This window comes from Plecotus auritus (assembly GCF_963455305.1).
Source record: "Plecotus auritus genome assembly, chromosome: 4".
In the NCBI taxonomy this organism is placed as follows: Eukaryota; Metazoa; Chordata; class Mammalia; order Chiroptera; family Vespertilionidae; genus Plecotus; species Plecotus auritus.
In genome coordinates this window covers 79258490-79282324 of record NC_137775.1, presented here as the reverse complement: position 1 = coordinate 79282324, position 23835 = coordinate 79258490, and the positions used below count along the sequence as shown (strand labels likewise).

At 36.1% G+C, this 23835-nt stretch overlaps 1 protein-coding gene and 1 pseudogene across 2 annotated transcripts in view; both read right to left on the bottom strand.

Moving 5' to 3' along the window:
* The window catches only part of COL21A1 (collagen type XXI alpha 1 chain), a 181204-nt gene that overhangs the window by 109710 nt on the left and 47659 nt on the right, over positions 1-23835 (bottom strand). Inside the window, exons 2-3 of the mRNA XM_080664705.1 lie at positions 11970-12095; positions 7793-8344 (exon numbers count right to left, since the gene is read on the bottom strand). Coding sequence (XP_080520831.1) covers positions 7793-8344; positions 11970-12057 — 640 coding nt within the window. The 5' untranslated portion in view covers positions 12058-12095. The remainder of the gene's footprint in view (positions 1-7792; positions 8345-11969; positions 12096-23835) is intronic.
* Positions 5624-6704, bottom strand: LOC308246475 (tetratricopeptide repeat protein 19, mitochondrial-like; annotated as a pseudogene). The gene is made up of 2 exons: positions 6648-6704; positions 5624-6583 (listed from the first exon to the last, which is right to left on the bottom strand). The product of its transcript is annotated as a tetratricopeptide repeat protein 19, mitochondrial-like (transcript).

Here is a 23835-nt window from a genome sequence, read left to right as displayed (position 1 = left end):
CCACACAACAGCAAGTACACATTCTCAAGCACAAACAAAACATTCTCCAAGAAAAAACACAAGTCTCAACATATTTAAAAAGATTGAAATGATACCATGTATATTTTCCAACCACAATAGAATGAAACTAGAAATTAATGTTAGGAGGAAAATTCAAAAATATGTGGAAACTAACAACACTTATTTGAATAATCACTGAGTCAAAAAAATTAAAAGAGAAATTAGAAAGTATCTTGAGTAAAACTAAAACATAGCAAAACTTATGGTATGCAGCAAAAGCAGTACTAAGAAGGAAATTTATAGCAATAAAAATCTACATTGAAAAATAAATATCTTAAGTAAACAACCCAACTTTTCACATCAAGGAACTAGAAAAAGAACAAAGCCCAAAATTAGCACAAGGAAGAAAACAATTAAGATTAGAGTGGAAATAAATAAAATAGAGAATAGTAAAACAACAGAAAAACTCAACAAAGAGTTGGTTATTTGAAAAGATCACTTGACAAAACTTTAGCTAGATTAAGGGGGAAAAAAGAAGATTCAAATAAAAAACTTAGGAATGAAAGAGGAGATATTACAACTGATACCACAAAAATGCAAAGGATCATAAGAAACTGCAATAATTACACTAACAAATTTGATAACCTAAAAGAAATAGATGAATTCCTAAAATATATAACTTAGCAAGACTGAATCATTAAAAAATCAAAAACTTTCACAAACCTGGAAATAGTAAGGAGACTGAATCAGTAATCAAAAACCTCCCAGCAAAGAAAAAACCGAGGACCAGATGTCTTCACTGGTGAATTCTAATAAATATTTAAAGAAGAATTATGCCAATCCTTCTCAAACACTTCCAAAAAACTGAAAAGGCGGGAATATTTCCAAACACTTTTTATGAGGCCATCATCACCCGGGTACCAAAATCAAAAAAAAAAGACACTACAAAAAAAGAAAACTACAGGCCAACATTCCTAATGAATATAGATACAAAAATCCTCCACATAATATTAGCAAATTGAATTCAACAGCATATCAAAAAGTATCCCACAAAGTGACCAAATAGAATTTATTCCTGGAATGCAAATATAATTCAACCTATGAAATCAATTAATATGATATACCACATTAACAGAATAAAGCATAAAAGTTAAATAATTGTCTTAATAGATGCAGAAAATGCACTTCTCAAAATCCAACATCCTTTCATGATAAAAAACACTCACCAAAATAAGCATAGAAATAATTTACCTCAACATAATAAAGGCCATATATGAAAAGCCACAGCTAACAAACATATTCAATGGTGAGAAACTGAAAGCTCTTTCTCTAAGATCAGAAACAAGATAAGAATGCTCACTCTTGCCACTTCTATTCAACATAGTATTGGAAGTGCTAGCTGGGTGACAAATACACACAACTCAATGATAAATACACACAACTCAATGAGAATTATAAGGAGCTGAATGAGAATGTCACCAACATGAAAAGGCACCAAGAGGAAATGAAGAACAACATAGGTGCAATAAAGAACACAATGGAAGGCTTAAACAGTAGACTAGTAGATGCTGAGGACTGCATCAGCAAATTAGAAGACAAGGTAGGAAAAAACACACAAATACAGCAGCAACTGGAAAGAAAATTTAAAAAGCCAGAGGAGAGCCTAAGGGACCTTTGGGACAACACAAAACAAAACAACATTTGTATAATAGGGCTGTAGGAACTCTGAATTCCCTCTTCTGGGATACCTGCCAGAAGGAGAGGAAGAGAAGCAAGGAATAGAAAACCTGCTTGAAGAAATTATGACAGAAAACTTCCCTGATATTGGCAAGAAAAAAAACTACGCAAGTCCAAGAAGCACATAGATTCCCAAACAAGATGAACCCCAAAAGACCAACACCAAGACACATCATAATTAAATTGGCAAACACCAACAACAAAGTAACAATTTTAAAGGCTGCCAGAGAAGAGAGACAGAAAGTTACCTACAAGAGATCTCCTATTAGAATATCAACTGATTTCTCAACAGAAACACACCAGGCCAGAAGGGAATGGAATGAAATATACAAAGTGATACAAAGCAAGGGACTGAATCCAAGAATACTATACCCAGCAAGGCTATCATTCAAAATTGAAGGTGGAATCAGGAGTTTCACAGACAAAAAAGGGCTAAGAGAGTTTATTACCACCAAGTCAGCAATGCAAGAAATGCTAAAGGGACTGTTGTAAAAAGAAAAAACAGAAAGGCAAGAAGAAACACAAACATTAAGAATAAAAATGACAACAAACAAGTAGTTATCAATAATAATATTAAACGTAAATAGATGAAATGCTCCAATCAAAAGACATAGGGTAGCTGAATGGTTAAGAAAACATAACCCATATATTTGCTGTCTGCAAGAGACCCACCTCAGAACAAAAGATTCACACAGACTAAGAGTGAAGGGATGGAAAAAATTTTTTCAGGCAAATGGAAATGAGAAAAAAGCTGGGGTTGTGAAACTCATATCTGACAAAATAGACCTCAAAGAAAGGCCATCACAAGAGATAAGGAAGGCCACTACATAATACTAAATAGAGCAATTCAATAAGAAGATATAACTCTGGTAAACATATATGCACCCAATACAGGAGCACCCAAATACATAAAACAACTTCTGGAAGATATCAAGGGAGAGATCGATAGCCATACAGTCATAGTAGGGGACTTTCATACACCACTGACACCACTGGATAAATCCTCTAAACAAAAAATTAGCAAAGGAACAGCAATCCTAAATGACTCACTAGATCAGATGGACTTAATTGACATCTTCAGAATATTTCACCCAAAGCTACAGAATATACATTTTTCTCCAGTGCACATGGAACATTTTTAAAGACAGACCACATATTAGGACACAGGCAAAGTCTCTTTAAATTCAAGAGGATAGAAATCACAACAAGCATTTTTCTCATCACAATGGCATAAAACTAGAAATCAACTACAATAAAAACAATGGGGGGAAAAAATCAAACATTTGGAGGCTAAATAGCATGCCATTAAACAATGATTGGGTTACCAAAGAGATCAAAGATGAAATAAAAAGCATCCTGGAAACAAGTGACAATGAAAACACAACAATCCAAAATCTATGGGACACAGTGAAAGCAGTCCTGAGAGGGAAGTTCATAGCTCTACAGGCCTACCTCAAAAAAAACAAGAAAAACTGGTAATAAATTATCTAACCTTGCAACTTAAAGAATTAGAAAGAGAGCAACAAGAAAAGCCCACAGTATCCAGAAGGAAGGAAATAATAAAGATCAGAGCAGAAATGAATGACACAGAGACCAAAAAAACAATGCAAAAAATCAATGAAACCAAGAGCTGATTCTTTGAAAGGATAAACAAGATTGATCAACCTCTAGCCAGGCTCACCAAGAAACAAAGAGAGGACCCAAATAAATAAAATCAGAAATGAAAGAGGTGAAGTAACAACTGACCCCACTGATATACAAAGGATTGTAAAAAAAAAAAAATACTATGAACAACTCTACTCCAACAAACTGGAGAACCTCGACAAAATGGACACATTCCTAGAAAAATACAAGCTTCCAAAACTCAATCAGGAAGATTCAAAAAACCTGAACAGGCCGATAACTACTGATGAAATTGAAACAGTAATCAAAAAGCTTCCAGCAAATAAAAGCCCTGGACCAGATGGCTTCACAGGGGAGTTTTACCGAACATTCAAAGAAGAACTAAAGCCAATCCTTCTCAGAGTATTCCAAAAAATTCAAGAGAAAGGCACACTTCCAAGCTCTTTCTATGAAGCCAGCATTACCCTAATCCCAAAACCAGATAAAGACACCACAAAGAAAGAGAACTACAGGCCAATATCCCTGGTGAACATAGGTGCTAAAATCCTCAACAAAATTCTAGCAAACGGATCCAGCATTACATTAGAAAGATCATACACCATGATCAAGTGAAATTTATTCCAGGGATGCAAGACTGGTATAATATCCACAAATCAATAAACGTGATACATCACATAAACAAATTGAGACAAAAATCACATAATCATATCAATTGGTGCAGAAAAGCCATTTGACAAAGTCCAACACCCTTTTCTCATAAAAACGCTCAGCGAAGTGGGACTAGAAGGATCATACCTCAACATAATAAAAGCCTTATATGACAAACCTACAGCCAACATCATACTCAATGGGCAAAAACTAAAACCATTTCCCCTAAGAACAGGAACAAGACAGGGATGCCCACTCTCACCACTCTTGTTCAACATAGTACTGGAAGTACTAGCCATAGTGATCAGACAAGAAGAAGAAATAAAAGGTATCCAAATTGGAAAAGAAGAAGTAAAACTGTCCTTATTCGCAGATGACATGATACTATATATAGAAAACCCTAAAGACTCCATCAAAAAATTATTAGACTTAATAAATGAATTCAGCAATGTAGCAGGATACAAAATTAATTTCAAGAAATCTATGGCTTTTATATACACCAATAGTGAACTTACAGAAAGAGAGATTTAAAAAAACAATCCCATTTACCATTGCACAAAAAAATTAAGATACCTAGGAATAAACTTAACTAAGGAGGTAAAAAACTTCTACTCAGAAAACTACAGGACATTGAAAAAAGAGATAGAGGAAGACATAAACAGATGGAAGAACATACTGTGTTCATGGATTGGTAGAATCAACATCTTTAAAATGTCCATACTACCCAAAGCAATCTATAGATTCAATGCACTCCCCATTAAAATACCAACAGCATATTTCACAGAAATAGAAAGAACTCTCCAAAAATTCATCTGGAATAAAAAAGACCCTGAATAGCTGCAGCGATTCTGAGAAAGAAGAACAAAATAAGAGGGATCTCAATACCAGATATCAAGATGTATTACAAAGCCACTGTTCTCAAAACTGCCTGGTACTGGCACAAGAACAGATATATAGACCAATGGAGAACCCAGAAATCGACCCAAACCACTATGCTCAATTAATATTTGACAAAGGGGACAAGAACATACAAAGAAGACAAGACAGTCTCTTCAATAAATAGTGCTGGGAAACTTGGTTAGACACATGCAAAAAAATGAAACTGGAACACCAACTTACACCATACACAAAAATAAACTAAAAATGGACAAAGGACTTAAACATAAGGCGGGAAACCATAAAAATATTAGAGGAATCCACAGGCAGCAAAATCTCAAATATATGCTGAAGCAATATCTTCACCAACACAGCTCCTAGGGCAATGGAAACAAAAGAGACAATAAACAGATGGGATTACATCAAAATAAAAAGCTTTTGTACAGCAAAAGAAACCATCAACAAAACAACAAGAAAGCCCACTGCATGGGAGAACATATTTGCCAACGATATCTCCGATAAGCGTTTATTTTTTTATTTTTTTGTGTTGGCTGTTGTAATTTTTTTTATTTGAGAACCTAAGGGAAAAGAGGTCAGTGCCCCTGACTAGTCAGGTACTGCATGTTTTAAAAATTCTTGCAACACACAGGTTGAAAATCGCTTATTTAAGCCATTGATTTGGGTGCCACTGGTACTGGAAAAATCTCTACAACAAAAAGTTATTCAGAGCTCAATTAAATTAAGTCAAAGATCTACTTTTTCTGGACAGCTCGGCCAATTCTTTCCTGATGTGCTGTATTGAAACCTCATCTCTTTTCAGCTCTGTCTGCTTCAGTGCTTCCTGGTAGATCTCTTTTGCTTGTGCATATCATTCTCTGTGCATCAGAACTGCAGCCAGGTCACTGAGCACCATGTGCAGCTCAGGATGTCCTACTTGTCTTGCCAGATCTGACGCCCTCTGCACGTAAGCACAGGCCTCATCCAAGAGGCCTTGTGCATCCAGGGTGGTAGCCAGGTCACTCATTAGCACAATGGTCTATACAAGGAAGACAAACAGGAAGCCTTTTCTGTGGGTGTCTTTCTCCTAGCATTTCTTCAGAAATATGCAAAGCTTTTTCATACATCCTTTGTGCCTGTGATGGATGCTTGGGGAACAGAAAGTAGTCAGCATAAGCATCTAAGCACATGCCGAGGAGTTGGGTGTTGGCTTTCTCTTCCACTGATAAAATGTCTTCTGCTAATTCCTTCTCTCTTTCAATTATTTCCTCTAGAGTTGAAATGCAGAGTTCATAGCCAGCAAGAGCAAATTCCTGTCAATTCTGAGCAGCATAGATACTGGCCAACTTTAGAGAGATTTCAATTATTGCTTTGTCTTCCTGTTGCATGCCCCTTCCAAGCAGGTAACTCATTGTTGCTTTAAAAAGTTTTTCTGCATTTTCAAGCTGACCCCGTAAAATGCTAAGTTGGCCATCAAATCATAAGTGTAAATGATGCCCTTCTTGTTATCACTCCGAATGGCAAGACCAAGTGCCTCATGCAAAATTAGCTCAGCCTCTTCTGGCTCATCTTTCATGATGCTCAACTTGGCTTGCTTCAGCAGCCACATGATCTCGGCCTCAGCCTCCTCCTCCTCCTCCGCATCCCGGCGGCCCCGCCTGCTCCCGGTTCCTCCGCCACGGCCTCGAGAACCACGGGAATACTGCGGGAAGTGACTCCACATCAGCCAGCGCCTAGCCCCGCGAGCCCAGACCCGCGACCTTCACCTGCCAGTAGCGGCAGCAGGCCCGGGCCCCCCCGCCCTGCGGAGTGACTAGGGAAGGCGGCACCCCCACCGCTGGCGCCCTTCCTCTCCGATAAGGGTTTAATCTCCAACATTTACAGTGAACTCATACAATTTAACAAAAGGAAGACAAACAACCCAATCAAAAAATGGGCAACGGACCTAAATAGACACTTTTTGAAAGAAGACATAAGGAAGGCCAAGAGACATATGAAAACATGCTCAAAGTCACTAACCATCGCAGAGATGCAAATCAAAACGACAATGAGGTACCATCTCACACCTGTCAGAATGGCTATCATCAACAAATCAACAAATGACAAGTGCTGAGGAGGATGTGAAGAAAAAGGAACCCTAGTGCACTGCTGATGGGAATGCAGATTGGTGCAGCCACTGTGGAGAACAGTATGGAGTTTCCTCAAAAAACTAAAAATGGAACTCCCATTTGACCCAGTGACCCCACTTCTAGGAATATACCCCAATAAACTAGAAACACCAATCAGAAAGAATATATGCACCCCTATGTTCATAGCAGCACAATTTACCATAGCTAAGATTTGGAATCAGCCTAAGTGCCCAACAGCAGATGAGTGGATTAAAAAACTTTGGCACATCTACACAATGGAATACTATGCTGCCATAAAAAGGAAGGAATTCCTACCATTTGCAACAACATGGATGGAGCTGGAGAGCATTATGCTAAGTGAAATAAGCCAGTTAGAGAAAGATAAATATTACATGATCTCACTCACTTGTGGATTATAATGAACAACATAAACGGATGAACAAAAACAGATCTAGAGACAGAGAAGCATTGATCAGATGCTCAAATCTCAGAGGGAAGGTAGGGGAGGGTGGGAGTAAGGGGAAGAGATCAACCAAAGGACTTATATGCATGCATATAAGCATAAGCAATGGACGTAAACAACAGGGGGGTGAGGGTGAGGGCAGGACTGGGGGGGTGGGGGGACAATGGGGAATAAGGACACATTTGTAATACCTTAATCAATAAAGAAAAAAAAATTAAATTAAAAAAGGAAAAAAAATAACTATACGAGTGTAAATAAACGAGCCTTGCCAAAATGTAAAAAAGTGCAATTATTGTTTCCAAATTATATTAAGGCTTACCTTCACAAAGTTTCTGCTTCATCACCTCCCTTATTTTGGATATCACAATATAGTCTTCGACATAAAACACATACGTTGATGAAGGCTTGTTGGCAATAGCTCTAAGTTCTGCATCTTCTGTTTCTGAGCCAACGCCAATGGCAAATAATGTTATTTTACTGTCTCTTGCTGCTTCTGCTGCTTCTTTGACTTCGTCTTGGGATTTACCATCCGTAAGTACTACTGCAATCTTAGTCAGAAATCGTGAGGACTTGGCAAAAAGGTAATCAAGTGCAAACTGGATGGCCTTCCCAGTCCTTGTGTTTCCTCCTAAGTAATGTATGGATTCCATTGCTGCCACCAAATTCTCTCCCGAATCATGTCTTCCAAGAGGAATCTCCAGTATGGGATAGTCACTATACTGGACCACTCCCACCTGAATAAACTTGGGTCCTATGTCAAAGCTTTTTGTGATGTTGACAAGCCATTTTTTCACTATTTCAAAGTTTTCTGGGCCAACACTGTAAGAACCATCTAAGATGAAAACTAAATCTGTTGGAGCAGTACGACAACCTAAGTGTAAAAAAAAAAAAAAAAAAAAAATCATCAGTGAGCATTTGTTATATAAAAAGCAAAAAGTGGAAAGTTTTAAAAGCATGATTTTTTAATTAACTGGATGGACTGAATTCTTTCCCAATTTATGAGTATGTCTATTCACTACAATGAATATTTTAAATATTTTACAAGTTACATGTCAATTATATCCCAATAAAGCTGATTTTTTTTTAAAGATCATAGTAACTATTTATAGCAGCTTTGTGAAGATTAAAATACACTGCTTAGCTCATGAAAAATCTTTGTGAATGAAGGCTATTGCTTTGGTTGATATTTTATTTTTAAAATTAATGATTCAGCTTTAAGGAATAAAATATGCATGTTGTATATGAACATGATATCTAGATATTTCTTTGTAGTACAAGTATTACCTGTCATAAAGCAGCATTTTATTCTATTTCCCCATTGAATAAATGAAAATAAATAAATGCCTGGTTTTCAGCTATACACCAACATTGTTTTAAGTTATCAATGAAATATGTTCTATTTAATACTACCTGAAATATTTAGCAATGTATACAAACCAATTAATAGGGAGAAAGAAATAAAAAAAAAAAACACTTTCTGCCAACTTCAGGACTCAGCAGCCACTAAAAGATCCGTATTCTTTAATATAGTTCATAAAAGTTAAATGAACCAAGATCACCAAAGCCATCACTCTTGCACTACATGCAAAATGAGTTTTTAAAGGTAGAATCTCTCATCTTCAGCAAATAATGTAGCCAAAACATTGGCTTGTGCCAAGTGACTCTATATTCAAAGTTATAAAGCTCTTTCTCCATAAAGATTCTTGTTTCCAGAAATCAGGAAAGAGTGTGATCAGCACATTTTATAGTTCTATCGGAGAAAAAGACTAACTCTGGTAGAAGTTATATCTTGATAAGTTCTAAGCACTTGTTGAAAAAAAAAAAAAAAAAAAACTTCACTCTCTTTTCCAAAGCACACAACATGCCTCTAACCCTGTCTCATTCATTTGGTATATGTATATTGAACACCTACTCTGTGTCTGATATCACGCAAGGTACTGCCTTCAAAGATACATAAGAGATCTCAAAAAAAGCTCACGGTCTAGTAAGACAGATAACTGGTTGGTTAGGGAAAGTACAAAGTGTTATGAAAACATTTAGGAAGGGGTAGTAACCTAACTGTGAAAAGTTCAGGAAGGTTGTATGGGAAAGCCGGCAGGCAACCTGAGATCTGAAAGGAGAGCTTTGGCCAGGTGAAGAGGAGGACATTCTAATCAAAGGGAACAGCAAGAGTGAAGGTCCAGAGATGAGAGGCAGACACAGCCAAAAGACAAGGTTTGTTTGGATAACTCCAATAGTTTGAAATGGCCAACAGAATTCGCAGGATGGAACTGCTATATTTGCCTTCTCCTTCTCTAACTTTTGAATTCAAAGCAGCAAAAATACTACTGCTCAGGGCCCATCTGATAAGGATCCCATGTCCCTGGATTTGATGAGTTGGAAGAATATGGGATGAGCCGAGGTAATATGATAACAAATTTTAAGTCTTGTGCTTTTACTCATATTAATGGTCTCTCTTAAGTTGTGATCAGAGGCCCAATTTAAAGTTATAACAAGGATGATTTATTTTCTGTATACTTTTCAAATAAGATGTAATTACAAAGAACGGTGTTGGCTAAAAATTGTTTAGTGACAATTAGTATTAGTATTTTTTATCTCTTTAGGAGTAAATTATCAGTCAATCTCTCTCTTCTTCTCTTCCACTTCCTCACTCCCTCCTTTCTTCTCTTTTCCTTATCTTTGCCTACTTACATATCATATCTGGGATGATGATGACAAGGTTCACATGAAGACTCCTTAATTTAACAGTTACCTCAATGTACCCATCAGAGTAACCAGCTAAATAAACACTGTGATCAGGTGAACATGTACAAGAGTCAAGACGTTACTAAAAATAAAAACATCTGCCAAAATATGGATTTGTCTCAAAAACACAAGTGTGATTATGATGTTACTCCTAAGGTAGTGGTGCAGTGCAGAAGGGCACAAGGGACACCATCCAACAACCTCTGCCATGGCGACCGCTGCCAGAGTTCAGGGCAGGGACAGCGAAGTGGAACTTGGTCCAGAGACAACTTTTCTAACCAAGGGAAATAGCTCTTCTGTTATTTTTGAACACTGGTCTCAGGTTATGCTTTTATTGAGGTTTTGAAGGACAGGAAGTTGTGTTTGCAGAGCTCTTCAATGTTGCCCTTCCTAAATACTATGAGATTCATTACTGTCTGGACCTGCCAGTGTTTGTGTGCCTCTTGATTCTGTGGTTATAAATGCTTACAGGGTTATTCTTGGCAATTCCTACCCCTTTGCAGAGCCATAAAGTATATATTTCATAACTGTAAGGTTAGCTAAGACCATGGGTACAAAAAGCAAATATCACCATTTATAAACACCAGACAAAATAGCACTCCAAGACACCTTCTCCTTAGGGAGATGAATCAGAAATGTCATAGAAAATGAATGGACTGAAGATCAAAAGCATAGTTTAACTAGTTACAGCTCTAGCAAGCTATGTGATACTAGGTAAGCCTCTTAAATTTTGTGAATCTCTTTTCCTGATCCAAAAAAAAAAAAAAAAAATAGAGAGAGAAAAGAATATCTACCAAAGTAGAGTACTTCAGTGGATTAAACTATAAAACTGTTATGCAAACATCTATCTATATATATAAAAGCCTAATATGCAAATTGTCCCCTCGGGAGTTCTACCAGGAGTTCGATCACTCGCTATGACATGACTGACCACCAGGGGCGGCGCGGAACGAAGGATCGCCTGGGCCAGTAGCTGGCAGCTGGCAGCCGGAAGCGAGGCCCCAGCCAGCAGCCTGAAGGCCCAGATCAGCCCTGATCGCCGGCCAGGCCTAGGGACCAGACCCATGCACCAATTTCATGCACCGGGCCTCTAGTTATTTTAATAAATTTTAAGCCAAGATGAGTGAAGTTGTCAAACCACCTGATTTAACTGTTCAAGAAACTGGAATTAATTTATAGTAGGGCCTTTATGTTTAGAAGTTTTAAGATACAAAAATAAGCAAACTCTTAAAAAGAAGTGTGGTATCTGCACTGGTGGCCTAGGTAGCAGAACTACATTAATAGAGCTCTCCTTCTCCAATGAAAGCTTTCCTATAGGCCATCAGAATAGTCACCATTTACTGAGATGTCACTGTGCTAATCCATTTACATGCATTATCTCACTTACATGAATTAACTCATTATCTCTATGATTTATCTTCATAGGATGGTCCTGATAACCATCCTAATACGTAGGTATTTTTTTATGTTCATATCAAGAAGCTCATGAATGGCTGAACTCAACACCAGAATGCTTATTCCAAAGTCTGATGGGTTACCAGAATAAACAATTACCATAGAATTTTCTCAGAATTACCTCTGTTAGAAGCTTTTCCTCTCAGTTAATGTGTAACATAGCAATTCATTCATTTTAGGAAATTACAACATCAAAGACACTAGGAATAAGATCCTTAAAACCATTGCTTGAACTCCTCTTACTTGATTTCTACAACTTATTGATAACAAAAAGGGGCAATGCTGGTTGTTCTTACTTGATCTTATTTCTCCATCTTCAGCTAATACAGAATTCTGAAGAAGCAGGACCAAAACTATCCAAAGAAATGTAATATGGTGAGCCATGTTTCTGTTTTTTTTCTAATATTTTGGTTTTCAGATTCCTAAGAAAAAAAGAAAAAAGAAAAGTTAAATATATTTTAAAAATAAAGACAAATACCTAGCCATTGTAAGTTTAATTTTAAAATTGTAATACCCAGTCAGAGCACAGTTAATTTTTACTGTCCTTAAAATTAATTTGTGTGTCTAAAATAGCCACAAAATGAATAGGAGCTGAGGAAGACCATGATAAATCTTTTAATTCATAATTATCTTAAAAAATTATAAACTTTTCTAAAACTTTGGGCTTTGCCCAAAATATTTACTAGAATTCTTTTAGCATATTCTGTAATGCCTTATCACATTCTTTTTATTATCTCAATGGTAGTAAACATTCTTCTTTAAATATGGATTTGAATTTTAAAAACATTCAAAGGATATGTGGTAAAATATTAATATGATAAAACTGAGTGATAAAGTTTAATTTTTTAAAAATGGGCTGTAATTATAAACCTTAAGATATATTTTATTTGATTTATAAACACTCAATTATATGACTTTAATATATCTTTTAAGTTAGTCCACAGACTTCACTTCTGATTAGAATGTGGAAAGTTGCAAGACTTTCACTCCCAACAATGAGAATATGCCAGATAAATTATAAAACTACAGTATTTTTAAACCCAGAAGAAAAGACAGGATTTAAAGAAACCTAAATTAACCAAATTCCAACAGTTATTAATCCTTTCTAAGGCGGAACAGATTCAGAGCTAGTTTTGTCCCTAGCAGAAAGGGAATCCTCCTGGAGAAGAGGAATTTGCCACTGCATGGAAGAAACCAGTCAAAGCTGGTGAGACAGATTAGCATCCTGGGGGCCCCAGCCACAGAACAAGTATGCCCCACCCAGCAATTCTTCCCCACGAGTTTTAAGTGAGTACGTGGAGGAAACAAGTAATACAAAGAAAGATGAGAGCAGTTCAAACAGCCTAGACTAGAGAGACCCTCCCCTGTTCAGATACCCAGGGTACATGTCAAATACAAATCCTTGGCCTGCTGAAGGCTGGGAGAGGCCCAGCAGAGCTTAGGGGAGTCCCTTCAGGCACCCTAGTCCTTCACTACAGTGAGAGGGAGAGAGATCTCGAATAGCAGGAAGCCAAGGAAGTCAGAAATAAAAAGCTGTAAACCATACTGAAAAGCTGAAAGAAATCTCCCAAGGGTCTTTTGATTTCTGATCAGGAGAAAAACACTCTGTATAAGCAGATCCAGAGATGATCTAAATATCAGATATGTCAAACAGGGGTTATAAATCAGCAATAATAAATTTGTTATAATATCTAATAAATAGGATAAACAACAATGTGCAAAAATATGGACAAAATTAGAACACTGAAAACTATAAAAAAGATACAAACTGTCCTTGCCGGAGAGGCTCAGTTGGTTTGGTGTTATCCCATGCACCAAAAGGTTGTGGTTCAATTCCTGGTCAGGGTGCTTGGGGAAGGCAATCAATTGATGTTTCTCACATCTCTCTCTCTCTCTCTCTCTTCCCCTCCCTCTCCCTTTCTCTCTCTAAAAAAAAAGAAAATCAATAAAAACATTATTATTTTTTAAAATATACAAACTGAGCCCTAGCTCGTTTGGCTCAGTGGATAGAGCGTTGGCCTGTGGACCAAGGGTTCCGAGTTCGATTCTGATCAAAGGCACATACCTTGGTTACAGGCTCCTCCCCAGTCCGGGCCCTGATTGGGGCTCATGCAGGAGGCAACCAATTGATGCATTTCTCTCACACCAGTGGTTGGCAAACCGCAGCTCACGAGCCACATGTGGCTCTTTGGCCCCTTAAGTGTGGCTCTTCCACAAAATACCATGGCCTGGGCGAGTCTATTTTGAAGAAGTGGCGTTAGAAGAAGTTTAAGTTTAAAAAATTTGGCTCTCAAAAGAAATTTCAATCGTTGTACTGTTGATATTTGGCTCTGTTGACTAATGAGTTTGCCGACCACTGTCTCACACCAATGTTTCTCTCTGTCTTTCCCTCTCTCTTCCACTCTCCCTAAAAGTCAATGGAAAAATATCCTTAGGTGAGGATTAAAAATATACAAACTGAAATGCTTACAATAAAAAAAAAATATCAATAAAGAATTCATGCAATGGACTTAACTGTGTACATATAAGGAAAAGACCAGTAAACTTATGGATAAGTCAATAATATAAATTAGCCCAAGTGAAACCCAAAGGAGGAGTGGGGAGCCAGTGATAAAATGAACAGAGCATCTGAAATCTATGTGAAAATATCAAGAAAGCTTGATTTTGCATACAAGTAATTCGTTTTTGAGATGGAAAAGAGAAAGTGAATGAAGAGATACTTGAAAATACAATGGTCAGAATTTTCCAAATTGACAAACATTACAAACAATCAGAGCAAACATGTTCAACAAACGCCAGCAAGATGTAAAGTAAGTCACATTTAGGTACATCATAACCAGTTGGAAATAGAAATAAAATAGAAAATTCTTAAAACTACCAGAGGAAAAAAGGCACATTACATACAGAGGACAATAATCAGAATTTTAGATGGAAATTTCATAGTAATAAAATTGGCAACAGATCAGAAAGCTAAAAAATCTTAAATGTGTAAACATCTAATAATAAAGCTTCAGAATACATGAAGCAAAACAAAATTTAAGCTAAAAAAGAAAAAGACAAACTTAAGTCACAATGTGAGATATCATCAGTTTACAGTAATTATTGAGTTAGAAAAAAATTAGTAATGATACAAAATATTTGAAAAACTGCTACTTTTCACCTAGTTGACATAAAGAACATTTCACCTAACAACAGCAGAATATCCATTATTTTGTAATACACATAAAATAGTCACCAAAATAGATCATACGGTGGGTAAAAAACAAGCTTCAAATTCCAAAGAATTCAGATTACACAGTTATGTTGTTTGGCCTAAATTATATTATCTCAGAATACTTGAAAATTTAGCAATATACTTCTAAATAATACATGAATTAAAAAGAAAAAATATTATTAAAGCTTTGAAATGTAGTTTGAAATCAGGGAGCATATACCTCCAGTTTTGTTCTTCTTTGTTAAGATTGCTTTGGCTAGTCAGAATATTTTGTGGTTCTATCTCAATTTTAGATCATTTGTTCTGGTTTTGTAAAAAATGCCGTTAGTATTAGCGATTACACTGAATCTTTAGATTGTTTTGGGTACTTTGGACATTTTAACAATATTAATCCTTCCAATTCGTGAAAATGGTATATCCTTCCATTTATTTATGTCTTCTTCAATTTCTTTAATCAATGTCTTATAGTTTTCAGAGTACAGGTTATACACTTCCTGGGTTAAATTTATTTCTAGGTATTTTATTCTTTTTGATGTACTTGGTAAATGGAATTTTCTTAATATCTCTTTCTGATAGTTTAATAGTATATAGAAATGCAACCGATTTCTGTATAATAATTTTCTATTCTGCAACTTTACTGAATTCATTTATTCATTCTAATAGTTTTTTGGTGGAGTCTTTAGTAATCAAAACAGTGTGGTAGTGGCACAAAAACAGACGCAGATCATGGAACAAAATAGAAAGACCAAAAATAAATCCACACATATGGTCAATTAGTCTATCATAATGGAGGCTAAAGTATACAGTTTTTAAAATGACAGAATATTTAATAAGTGATGTTGGGAAAATTGGACAGATACATGCAAAAAAAGTGAATCTGGATGACATTCTTATACCAGATACAAAAATAAACTCAAAATGGGTTAAAGACTTAAATATAAGACCTAAAAATCATGAAACTCTTAGGAAAAAAAAACAAAGGCAATAAACTCTTTGACATTGGTCTTAGCAGCATTTTTCTGAATATGTCTCTCTGGGCAATGGCAAAGAAAGGAAAAATAAACTAATGGGAGTACATCAAACTAAAATGTTGTGTGTTTTTTATAGTGAAGGAAACCATCAATATAACAAAAGAACAACCTACTGAATGGGAGAATATATTTGCAAATATTATATCCAATAAGGGGTTAATATCCAAAATATATAAAGAATTCAAACAGCTCAACATCAAAAAAACAAACAATCCAATTAAAAAATGGGCAGAGAACTTCAATAGACATTTCTCCGAAGAAGATATACAGATGGCCAACAGACATATGAAAAGATGCTCAGCATCACTAGTCACCAGGGAAATGCAAATCACAACCACAATGAGATATCACCTCACACTTGTCAGAATGGCTATTATTAACAAATGACAAGTATTTGCATGGATGTGCAAAAAGGGAACCCTTGTGCATTGTTGTCAGGATTGAAAATCAGTGCAGCCAGTATGAAAAATCGTATGGAGGTGCCTCAAAAAATAAAAAGTAGAACTATCACACACAGCCTAGCCATTCCACTTCTAGGTATATATCCAGAGAAAATGAAAACACTAATTCAAAAAGATATAGGCACTCCTATGTTCATTGCAGCATTACTTACAATAGCCAAGAGATAGAAGCAACCTAAATGTCCATCAATAGATGAGTGGATAAAGAAGATCTGGTGTACATATATACCCAAGGGAATATTATTCAGCAATTAAAAAAGAATAAAATCTTGCCATTTGTGATATGAATAGACCTGGAAGGTATTATGCTAAGTGAAACAGGTCAGACAAAGACAGGTAAATGCCATATGATTTCACATATATGTGGAATTTAAAAAAATAAATAACACATAAACTGACTCATGGATACAGAAAACAAACTGTTGCTTATAGGAGTGAGCATGGAGAGGAGGATACATGGAAAACATGAAGGATAATAGATACAAATTTCCAGTTATAAAATAAATAAGTCATGCAGATGTAATATACTAGTACAGCACAGGGAATATATTCAATAATATTGTTATAACTTTGTATGGTGACTTCTTGTGGTGATCATATTGTATAAATGTTAAATAACTATGTTGTACACTTGAAATTAATATAATATAGTATGTCAACTATACTTTAATAAAAATCATAGGGGATTTTAAAAATATTTCAAACTGATCAGTAATTATTTTTAAAATCAAATTATCTATGAAAATCTACAGTTAATATTGAATAATGAAAGCATAAATGCTTTCCCTCAAGAATCAATAATAAGTTAAGATATACTCTCACATCAGTTCTATTCAAAATGTACAGGGAGTCCTGGCCAGTGTCATATGCAAAATGAAAAATAAAAAATATAAAGAACTAAAACATGACTGTATCTATATAGAAAACTTTTGGAAATCTACCAAATCACTACTAGAACAAATACGTGAATTTACCAAGGTCTCAAGACACGAGGTTAATAATTTGTTTTTTAAGTGACTCTATATACCAGCAACAAAATTGGGGGCAAATGTAATATCATATTCAATAGTATCAAAAGCATCATATGTAAACCTAGCAAAAAAACTAATGAAAAAATGTGAAAGATCTTTATACTAGAACATACAATACATTATTGAGGTCAATTAAGAAAGAAAAACAAATGCAGAGACCTAATTCATGGATTAAAAGACTCAGTATTGGTTATTTCCATCCTCTTCTAATGGACCTATAGATTCAATACAATCCCAACAAAACCCCAGCAGATTTTTAAAGAAAATGACAAACTTATTCTAAAATTTATATAAAATGCAAATGATTTTAAGTAAGAAAAAAAAAATTAAATGAAAAAAAGCAATCCTATATAATAAAAGCCTAATATGCTAAGTGCTTGGTCATCTGGTTATCCGTTCAACCAATCAAAGCATGATATGCTAATAATATGCTAAGGCCGCTCAACCACTCATTATGACATGCACTGACCACCAGGGGGCAGACAGTCAACCGGTCAACCAGCCGCTATGATGTGCACTGACCACCAGGGGGCAGACACTCCAACCAGTAGGAGCATCTGCTGCTGGGGTCCAGCCGATCGGGACTGATTGATATGGTCCAGACATGCCCTGGAACCCTCCCATGATCCCTCCCCAGCTGGCATACCTCCCATGTCCCTCCCTGGCCCTATTTGTGCACTGATAGAGTCCCTGGGCCTGGCCTGCGCCCTCTCGCAATCCGCAATCCAGGACCCCTCGGGGGATGTCGGAGAGCCAGTTTCAGCCTGATCCTGCAGGCAAGGCCAAGGGACCCAACTGGTGCACGAATTTGTGCATGGGCCTCTAGTCTTTAATAAAGAACAATCTTGACTAAAAAGAGCAATGTTGTATAATTTACACTACATGATTTTGACTTACAATAAATGTACAGCAATCAAGTGTGCTATTGCTGTAAGGATAAGCATATAAAATAGAATACAATAGAGTTCAGAAATAGCCCACACTTAAATGGTTAATTAATATTCAATAACAGTGACAGAGTAATTGAATAGAAAAGGAAAGTCTTTTCAACAAATGAACCTTGACCTCATCCCATTCCATGTACAAAAATTAGATGAAGCACAGATCTAAATGTAAAAGCTAAAACTATAAAACTTCTAGAAAAACACATAAGATAATTTCTTCACAACCTTGGAATTAAGCAAATTTTCTTAGCACACAAAAACCACTAGCAATTTTAAATATGGATAAATTAGATTTCAACATTTCTATTCCTCAAAAGACACTATTAAGTGTACAAACCAATATTCAGAATAAAATACTTATGAAAAATGACTCATATCTAGAATATATATAGATATATATCTTTTTACAAATCAACAATAAAATGGAAAACCATCCCATTTTTTCAAATGGCTATAAGTCTTGAACAGACACATTACATAAGATATAGAAATGGTCAATAAACATATTAAATGGTGTTCGTCACTAGTAATCAGAAAAATGTATGTTAAATCTATAATATGATATCATTTCACATGCACTTAAATGGCTAAAACTAAAAGAGTGACAGACAATATCAAATGTTTATGAGGCTATGTGAAGAAGAAAAAATGATGTAACCATTACTGGAGAAATCAGTGGGCCAGATTTCCCAGGCACAAGTGGGCATGAGGTTCTTAGGGTACTGCTGAAATAAGCATTTTCAGAAGCCCCGATGAGAGAATGAGATGTGGTAAAAGGGTTTATTTGTGTGGAGTTACATTCCTCAGGTTGTAAAGTCTCATGCCCCTTAACTCCATCCTGAAAAAGGTGCAGCTGGGATTCCAGTAGAGCCAAAAGGAGGGCCAGGGTCCAGAGCTCCCTTTCCAGGTTGCAGCGGGGTCTCGTTCAGCATTAGTTAATTAAAGTCCATTAGTCCATTGTGTGGAGTCCGCATGGCCCATGGCAAATGCAGGGGAGTGTGCCCCCTGCAACAGGAATCTAAAGAGGGCTGAGGGCCGAGGGCCAAGGGCCAAGAGCCAAGAGCCAAACTTCTAACCTTTTGTCTAAAAGTTTAAATATTCAGGTTTCTTGCTCTTGCAGTGGCCATGCCTATCCTGGCCACTGACTCACTGCAAACAAGTAGGCACCTTCCCATGTCACTCAGACCTTACTGGGTGTGCATTTTGTTCAGTCTCTTACCCCACTGATCAGCGGGGAGCAGACTTGGAGAGTATTGAATTAGCAAAACTGTGTAAATGGCATGCCTATATTGCCTAGTCTTCCCTTTACTCCTTTCCTGTTAAATAATAACCAGATTATTACAACAGTTTCATAATCACTTTAGAGAACTGCTAGGTTCAGTTTCTCATAAACTATTACTAGTAATTCTTCTGCTATGTATACAACCTAGATAAATGAAAATATGACTCCACAAAAAAGACTTTAATGATGTTGATAGGAGTTTTGTTCATAATACAAACTAAAAACTCAAACGCAACCAACAGGAGAATAGATAAACAAGGTATGTGGTGTCTTCACATAATGGAATAATGTATAGTAACAAAAAAGTAATGAACTACTGTTATACATAACAACATAAATGGATTTTAAATATGTTCTAGTTAATGAAATAAGCTAAACACAAAAGAATATATATAAGAGTTGATTCCAGTTATATGCGGATCCAAAATACAAAACTAATCTCTGGTGTTAGAAATCAGACAAAATTTGCCTTTGATGGGAGAAGTCAACTGGAAAGTGGCACTGGTAAACTTGCTGGGTGACAGAAATATCCTACATTTGCAGTGATGATATTCAGGTACATAAATTTGTCTAAGACTATTAACATGAAGGCTTGACGACTATATCATTTGTTGTGTAAGCTATACCTTAATGCAAAACATTCCGTCCGATATCACCAATGTCATTTTTCAAATTAGGCTGGCCCCTTCGGACAAAGGGCTATAAAGGTCGAAAAATGTCAATGAGACACATTTTTGGTGAGTCATCACCAGGATGTGCTGTCTTATGGCAACAATGTGTACTAATAAATATTGACTACCTTCCTCCCCAAAGGCCTCAAAATTAAGTTATTCTGCTCCTCTACCAAAAACATCCTCTTTATTTCATTTTGTAGCTTTTGAAGTTTATCTTTTTTCAAAAATATTTTTATTGATTTTAGAGAGAAAAAGAGGAGAGATAGAAACATCAATGATGAGAGGAAATCATTGATTGGCTGCCTCCTGCACGCCCCCTACTGGGGATCAAGCCAGCAACCAGGGCCTGTGCCCTGACCAGGAATCAAACAGTGACCTCCTGGTTCATAGGTCGACAACACTCAACCATTGAGCCAAGCTGGCTGGGCACATTTTCTTTATTTCTACGTAGTTTCTAAATCCTTCAGAATTCTTGGGCTATACTTTATTATCTGAGTTAATTATATTCTAGATTGACATTCTATAAAGTAATCATATGAAAAGGGCTTCAAATACATCTTATTGCCACATTATTTAACCCTTGACATGTAACTGGTATGTTTCATAGCTATATATAAATATGTTTTGTGTGTTTATGTATAATGCATATAAACTGAGGCATATCAAGTTTTAACATTTACGTCAATCATCTGGGGAGCTTTTTAAACATATGAATGTCCTAGCTTCAGATTATAGAGCAAGGGACCAAACCTTAAAAAAAAAATAAATAAAAGCTTCCCATATGCTAATGAACACCAAAGTTCTAGAAATTCTGGTATAAGGAAATACAAAAATGATAAGAAAAAGATGCCTGTGGTTCCTATTCCCCTGGTAGATAAATAAGCTAGCAATCCCAAATAGTGCAGCTGGGGCTCACTATTAACTCAAAGAATCTTTACAAGCAAAAATTTCTAAAAGATTTGCTACTCAAAGAGTAGTCAGGGACCTTAAGTATCCCCATTTCTCAAAGGTTAACATGCATATAAACATTTCAAGATCTTGTTAAAATGCAGATTCTGATTCATAGGTGTTTTTACAGCCCAAGATTTTTCATTTCTAACAAGCTCCCAGGTGGCACTGATGCAGCATGAAGCCCATAACCACTCGCCTCACTGCTAGTGAAGGGGCCTCTAAAGAATGTAAGAATATATGCTCCTTTTAAACATTGAAAATGCTGTTTTGGGAAAAATTTAACCATTTAATGCCATAAAATAAATCTTAATGGATAATGGAAAAAGATGAAATTACTTATAGCAGAATGTAGTTACATAGAAATTTAAACTGAGCACACCAGTTAATATGGAACATATACTACGCTAAATATACAACAGGCAATCCAGACTATAGTTATAACACTCCCATTAACTATAACAATATCATTTTTCTATGGTCTAATGTTCAAAAACAAAGGAGATGAAATGGGTGATCTGTAATCTTATCTTCAACAAAGAAATAGGGATCTGTATTCTCTAACCTCACAGGATTACTGTGATAATGAAAACTTAGAGTTTACAATGCTTGAGACAACATTCTTTCTTTTAATCTTAGGAAGTGTTGAGACAAACAGGCAAATGGGTAATAAGGCTTGCCTGTCACATGCCCTCTACTAAGCAACAGACCTAAAACAAACCCGGGTTCTCTCCCTCCAGCACTCCCTCCACTACATTCATTCAACAACAAATATTTTCCAAGTGCCTATTATGTGCCAGATAGTCTCATAGGTGCTGGGAACTTGGAAGTGAACAAACTGGATAAGGAATTTGCTTTCCTGTAGTTTATGTTCGAGAAACTAAATAATTGAGTGAGATATTTTCAGATAGTGGTAAGTGATCTGAAGAAATGAAAACAGTAACGTATCACATGGGGCCAGGAGGAAGGAAGGGCTCCCTCCTTTCGATTTGGAGGTCAGAGAAGGCCTTTGAAAAGGTGCTATTTGAGCTGACACCACAGTAACATGAAAAAGCCAAGTTGGCCAGGAACTGAAGACAAACTTTCCCTTCTGGGGATAGAATAAGTTTGACTTGTTCTAGAAACAGAAGGAAATCAGGGAAGAATGAGTGTGAGAGTGAGAGAAAGAATGGGAGGACCTAAAGAATAGCAAGGACCACATGTAGCACGTTAAACTTAGATTTGTTTTCCCTAAATGAAAATTAAATCCAATGGAGGGTTTTAAGCTTGGGTGCATCACGTTTTCACATGAAGTAGATTGTCCCATTTTCAAAATTAAAGAGCTCTATAAACTTTAAGAATTTGATTCTCAGAGAAGTGGAAGAGAGATAAATTGATCCATTGTTATCCTTTTATTTTCATATCTCTTCTATTTCATTACCTTATGTGGTTATCATATTCCACTGTCATTTTCTCAAAATCAAAATAAGCACATGTGAGTAAATTTCTGAGAGTAGTGGATACAAATGAAAGCAAATTTCTCGTCTCCTTGAAATTAATGTATCTCCCAGTGGGCCATAAGAAAGGCATGGGAATTCCAGGAGGAGCCACCAAAAACATAATAAACGCTTTCAAAACGAGGGACTCTCAGGAAAGATGCTTATCAAAATTTAGTTGTTTGCTTGACTGTAAAACCTTTAAATATAATTGAAGACCAAAATAGTCCCCTCAGGAGACACTAACACTCATGCTTATTTATAGCCTGTGTCTTTGAACTAAAATGTAAAACAGGAAAAGGTGGGAAAACTGAAATTCTGATCACCACGCTTTTATGAGCATGTGCGCGCACACACACACACGCATGTATTATAGTCTATGTTTCTGGCATTAAGGTAGTAGTACTAGTAAAGGGAAACATCAATTGGGACAGATAGAATTGAGAAGAGCAAAATTCTGGCAAACTGGTAAAAGAATTAAGAATTAATTCATGTATCTATGTAGAGTTTGGTTTGTTTAGTTATCATTAAAACAACAGGTCTAGAGTTATAACTTTTGGAATTTCATAGGTCAAATCATGCCCCTCAAAATATGTAATTAATTAATGCCACCTTGATTGTTGGTTAGAGGTTGTCCTGTACACCAAAAGGTGGTGGGTTCTGTGTGGGTTTGGTTCCTGGTCAGGGCACATACACAGGTTGCGGGTTTGATCCCCAGTAGGGACACATGTGGGAGGCAGCCAATCAATGATGTTTCTCACCTCTTCTCTCTCTCTCCCCCTCTCTCTATTCCCCCTTCCTCTCTCTAAAATCAATTTTTTTAAAAAGTCTACAAATTGAAATGCAGTAACTTGATTTTCTATAGTTTGGTGTAGTGATTTAAAATCCTATCTGGCCAGAACAGCTTCTAAATATTCAAGCAATAAAAGAATATGCATGTCTGTGCAATCATTCAAAATGAGACTAATAAAAGATAGCCAAAGAACATGCAGTACAGTGTATATTATTTGCCTGTGTTAGCAAATCAATTAAAATCAGGTCATGGGATTCTGTTGGTAGTTTTAAGCTGTGCTTAAATGTAGCCTTTTTTCATCCCTAAATT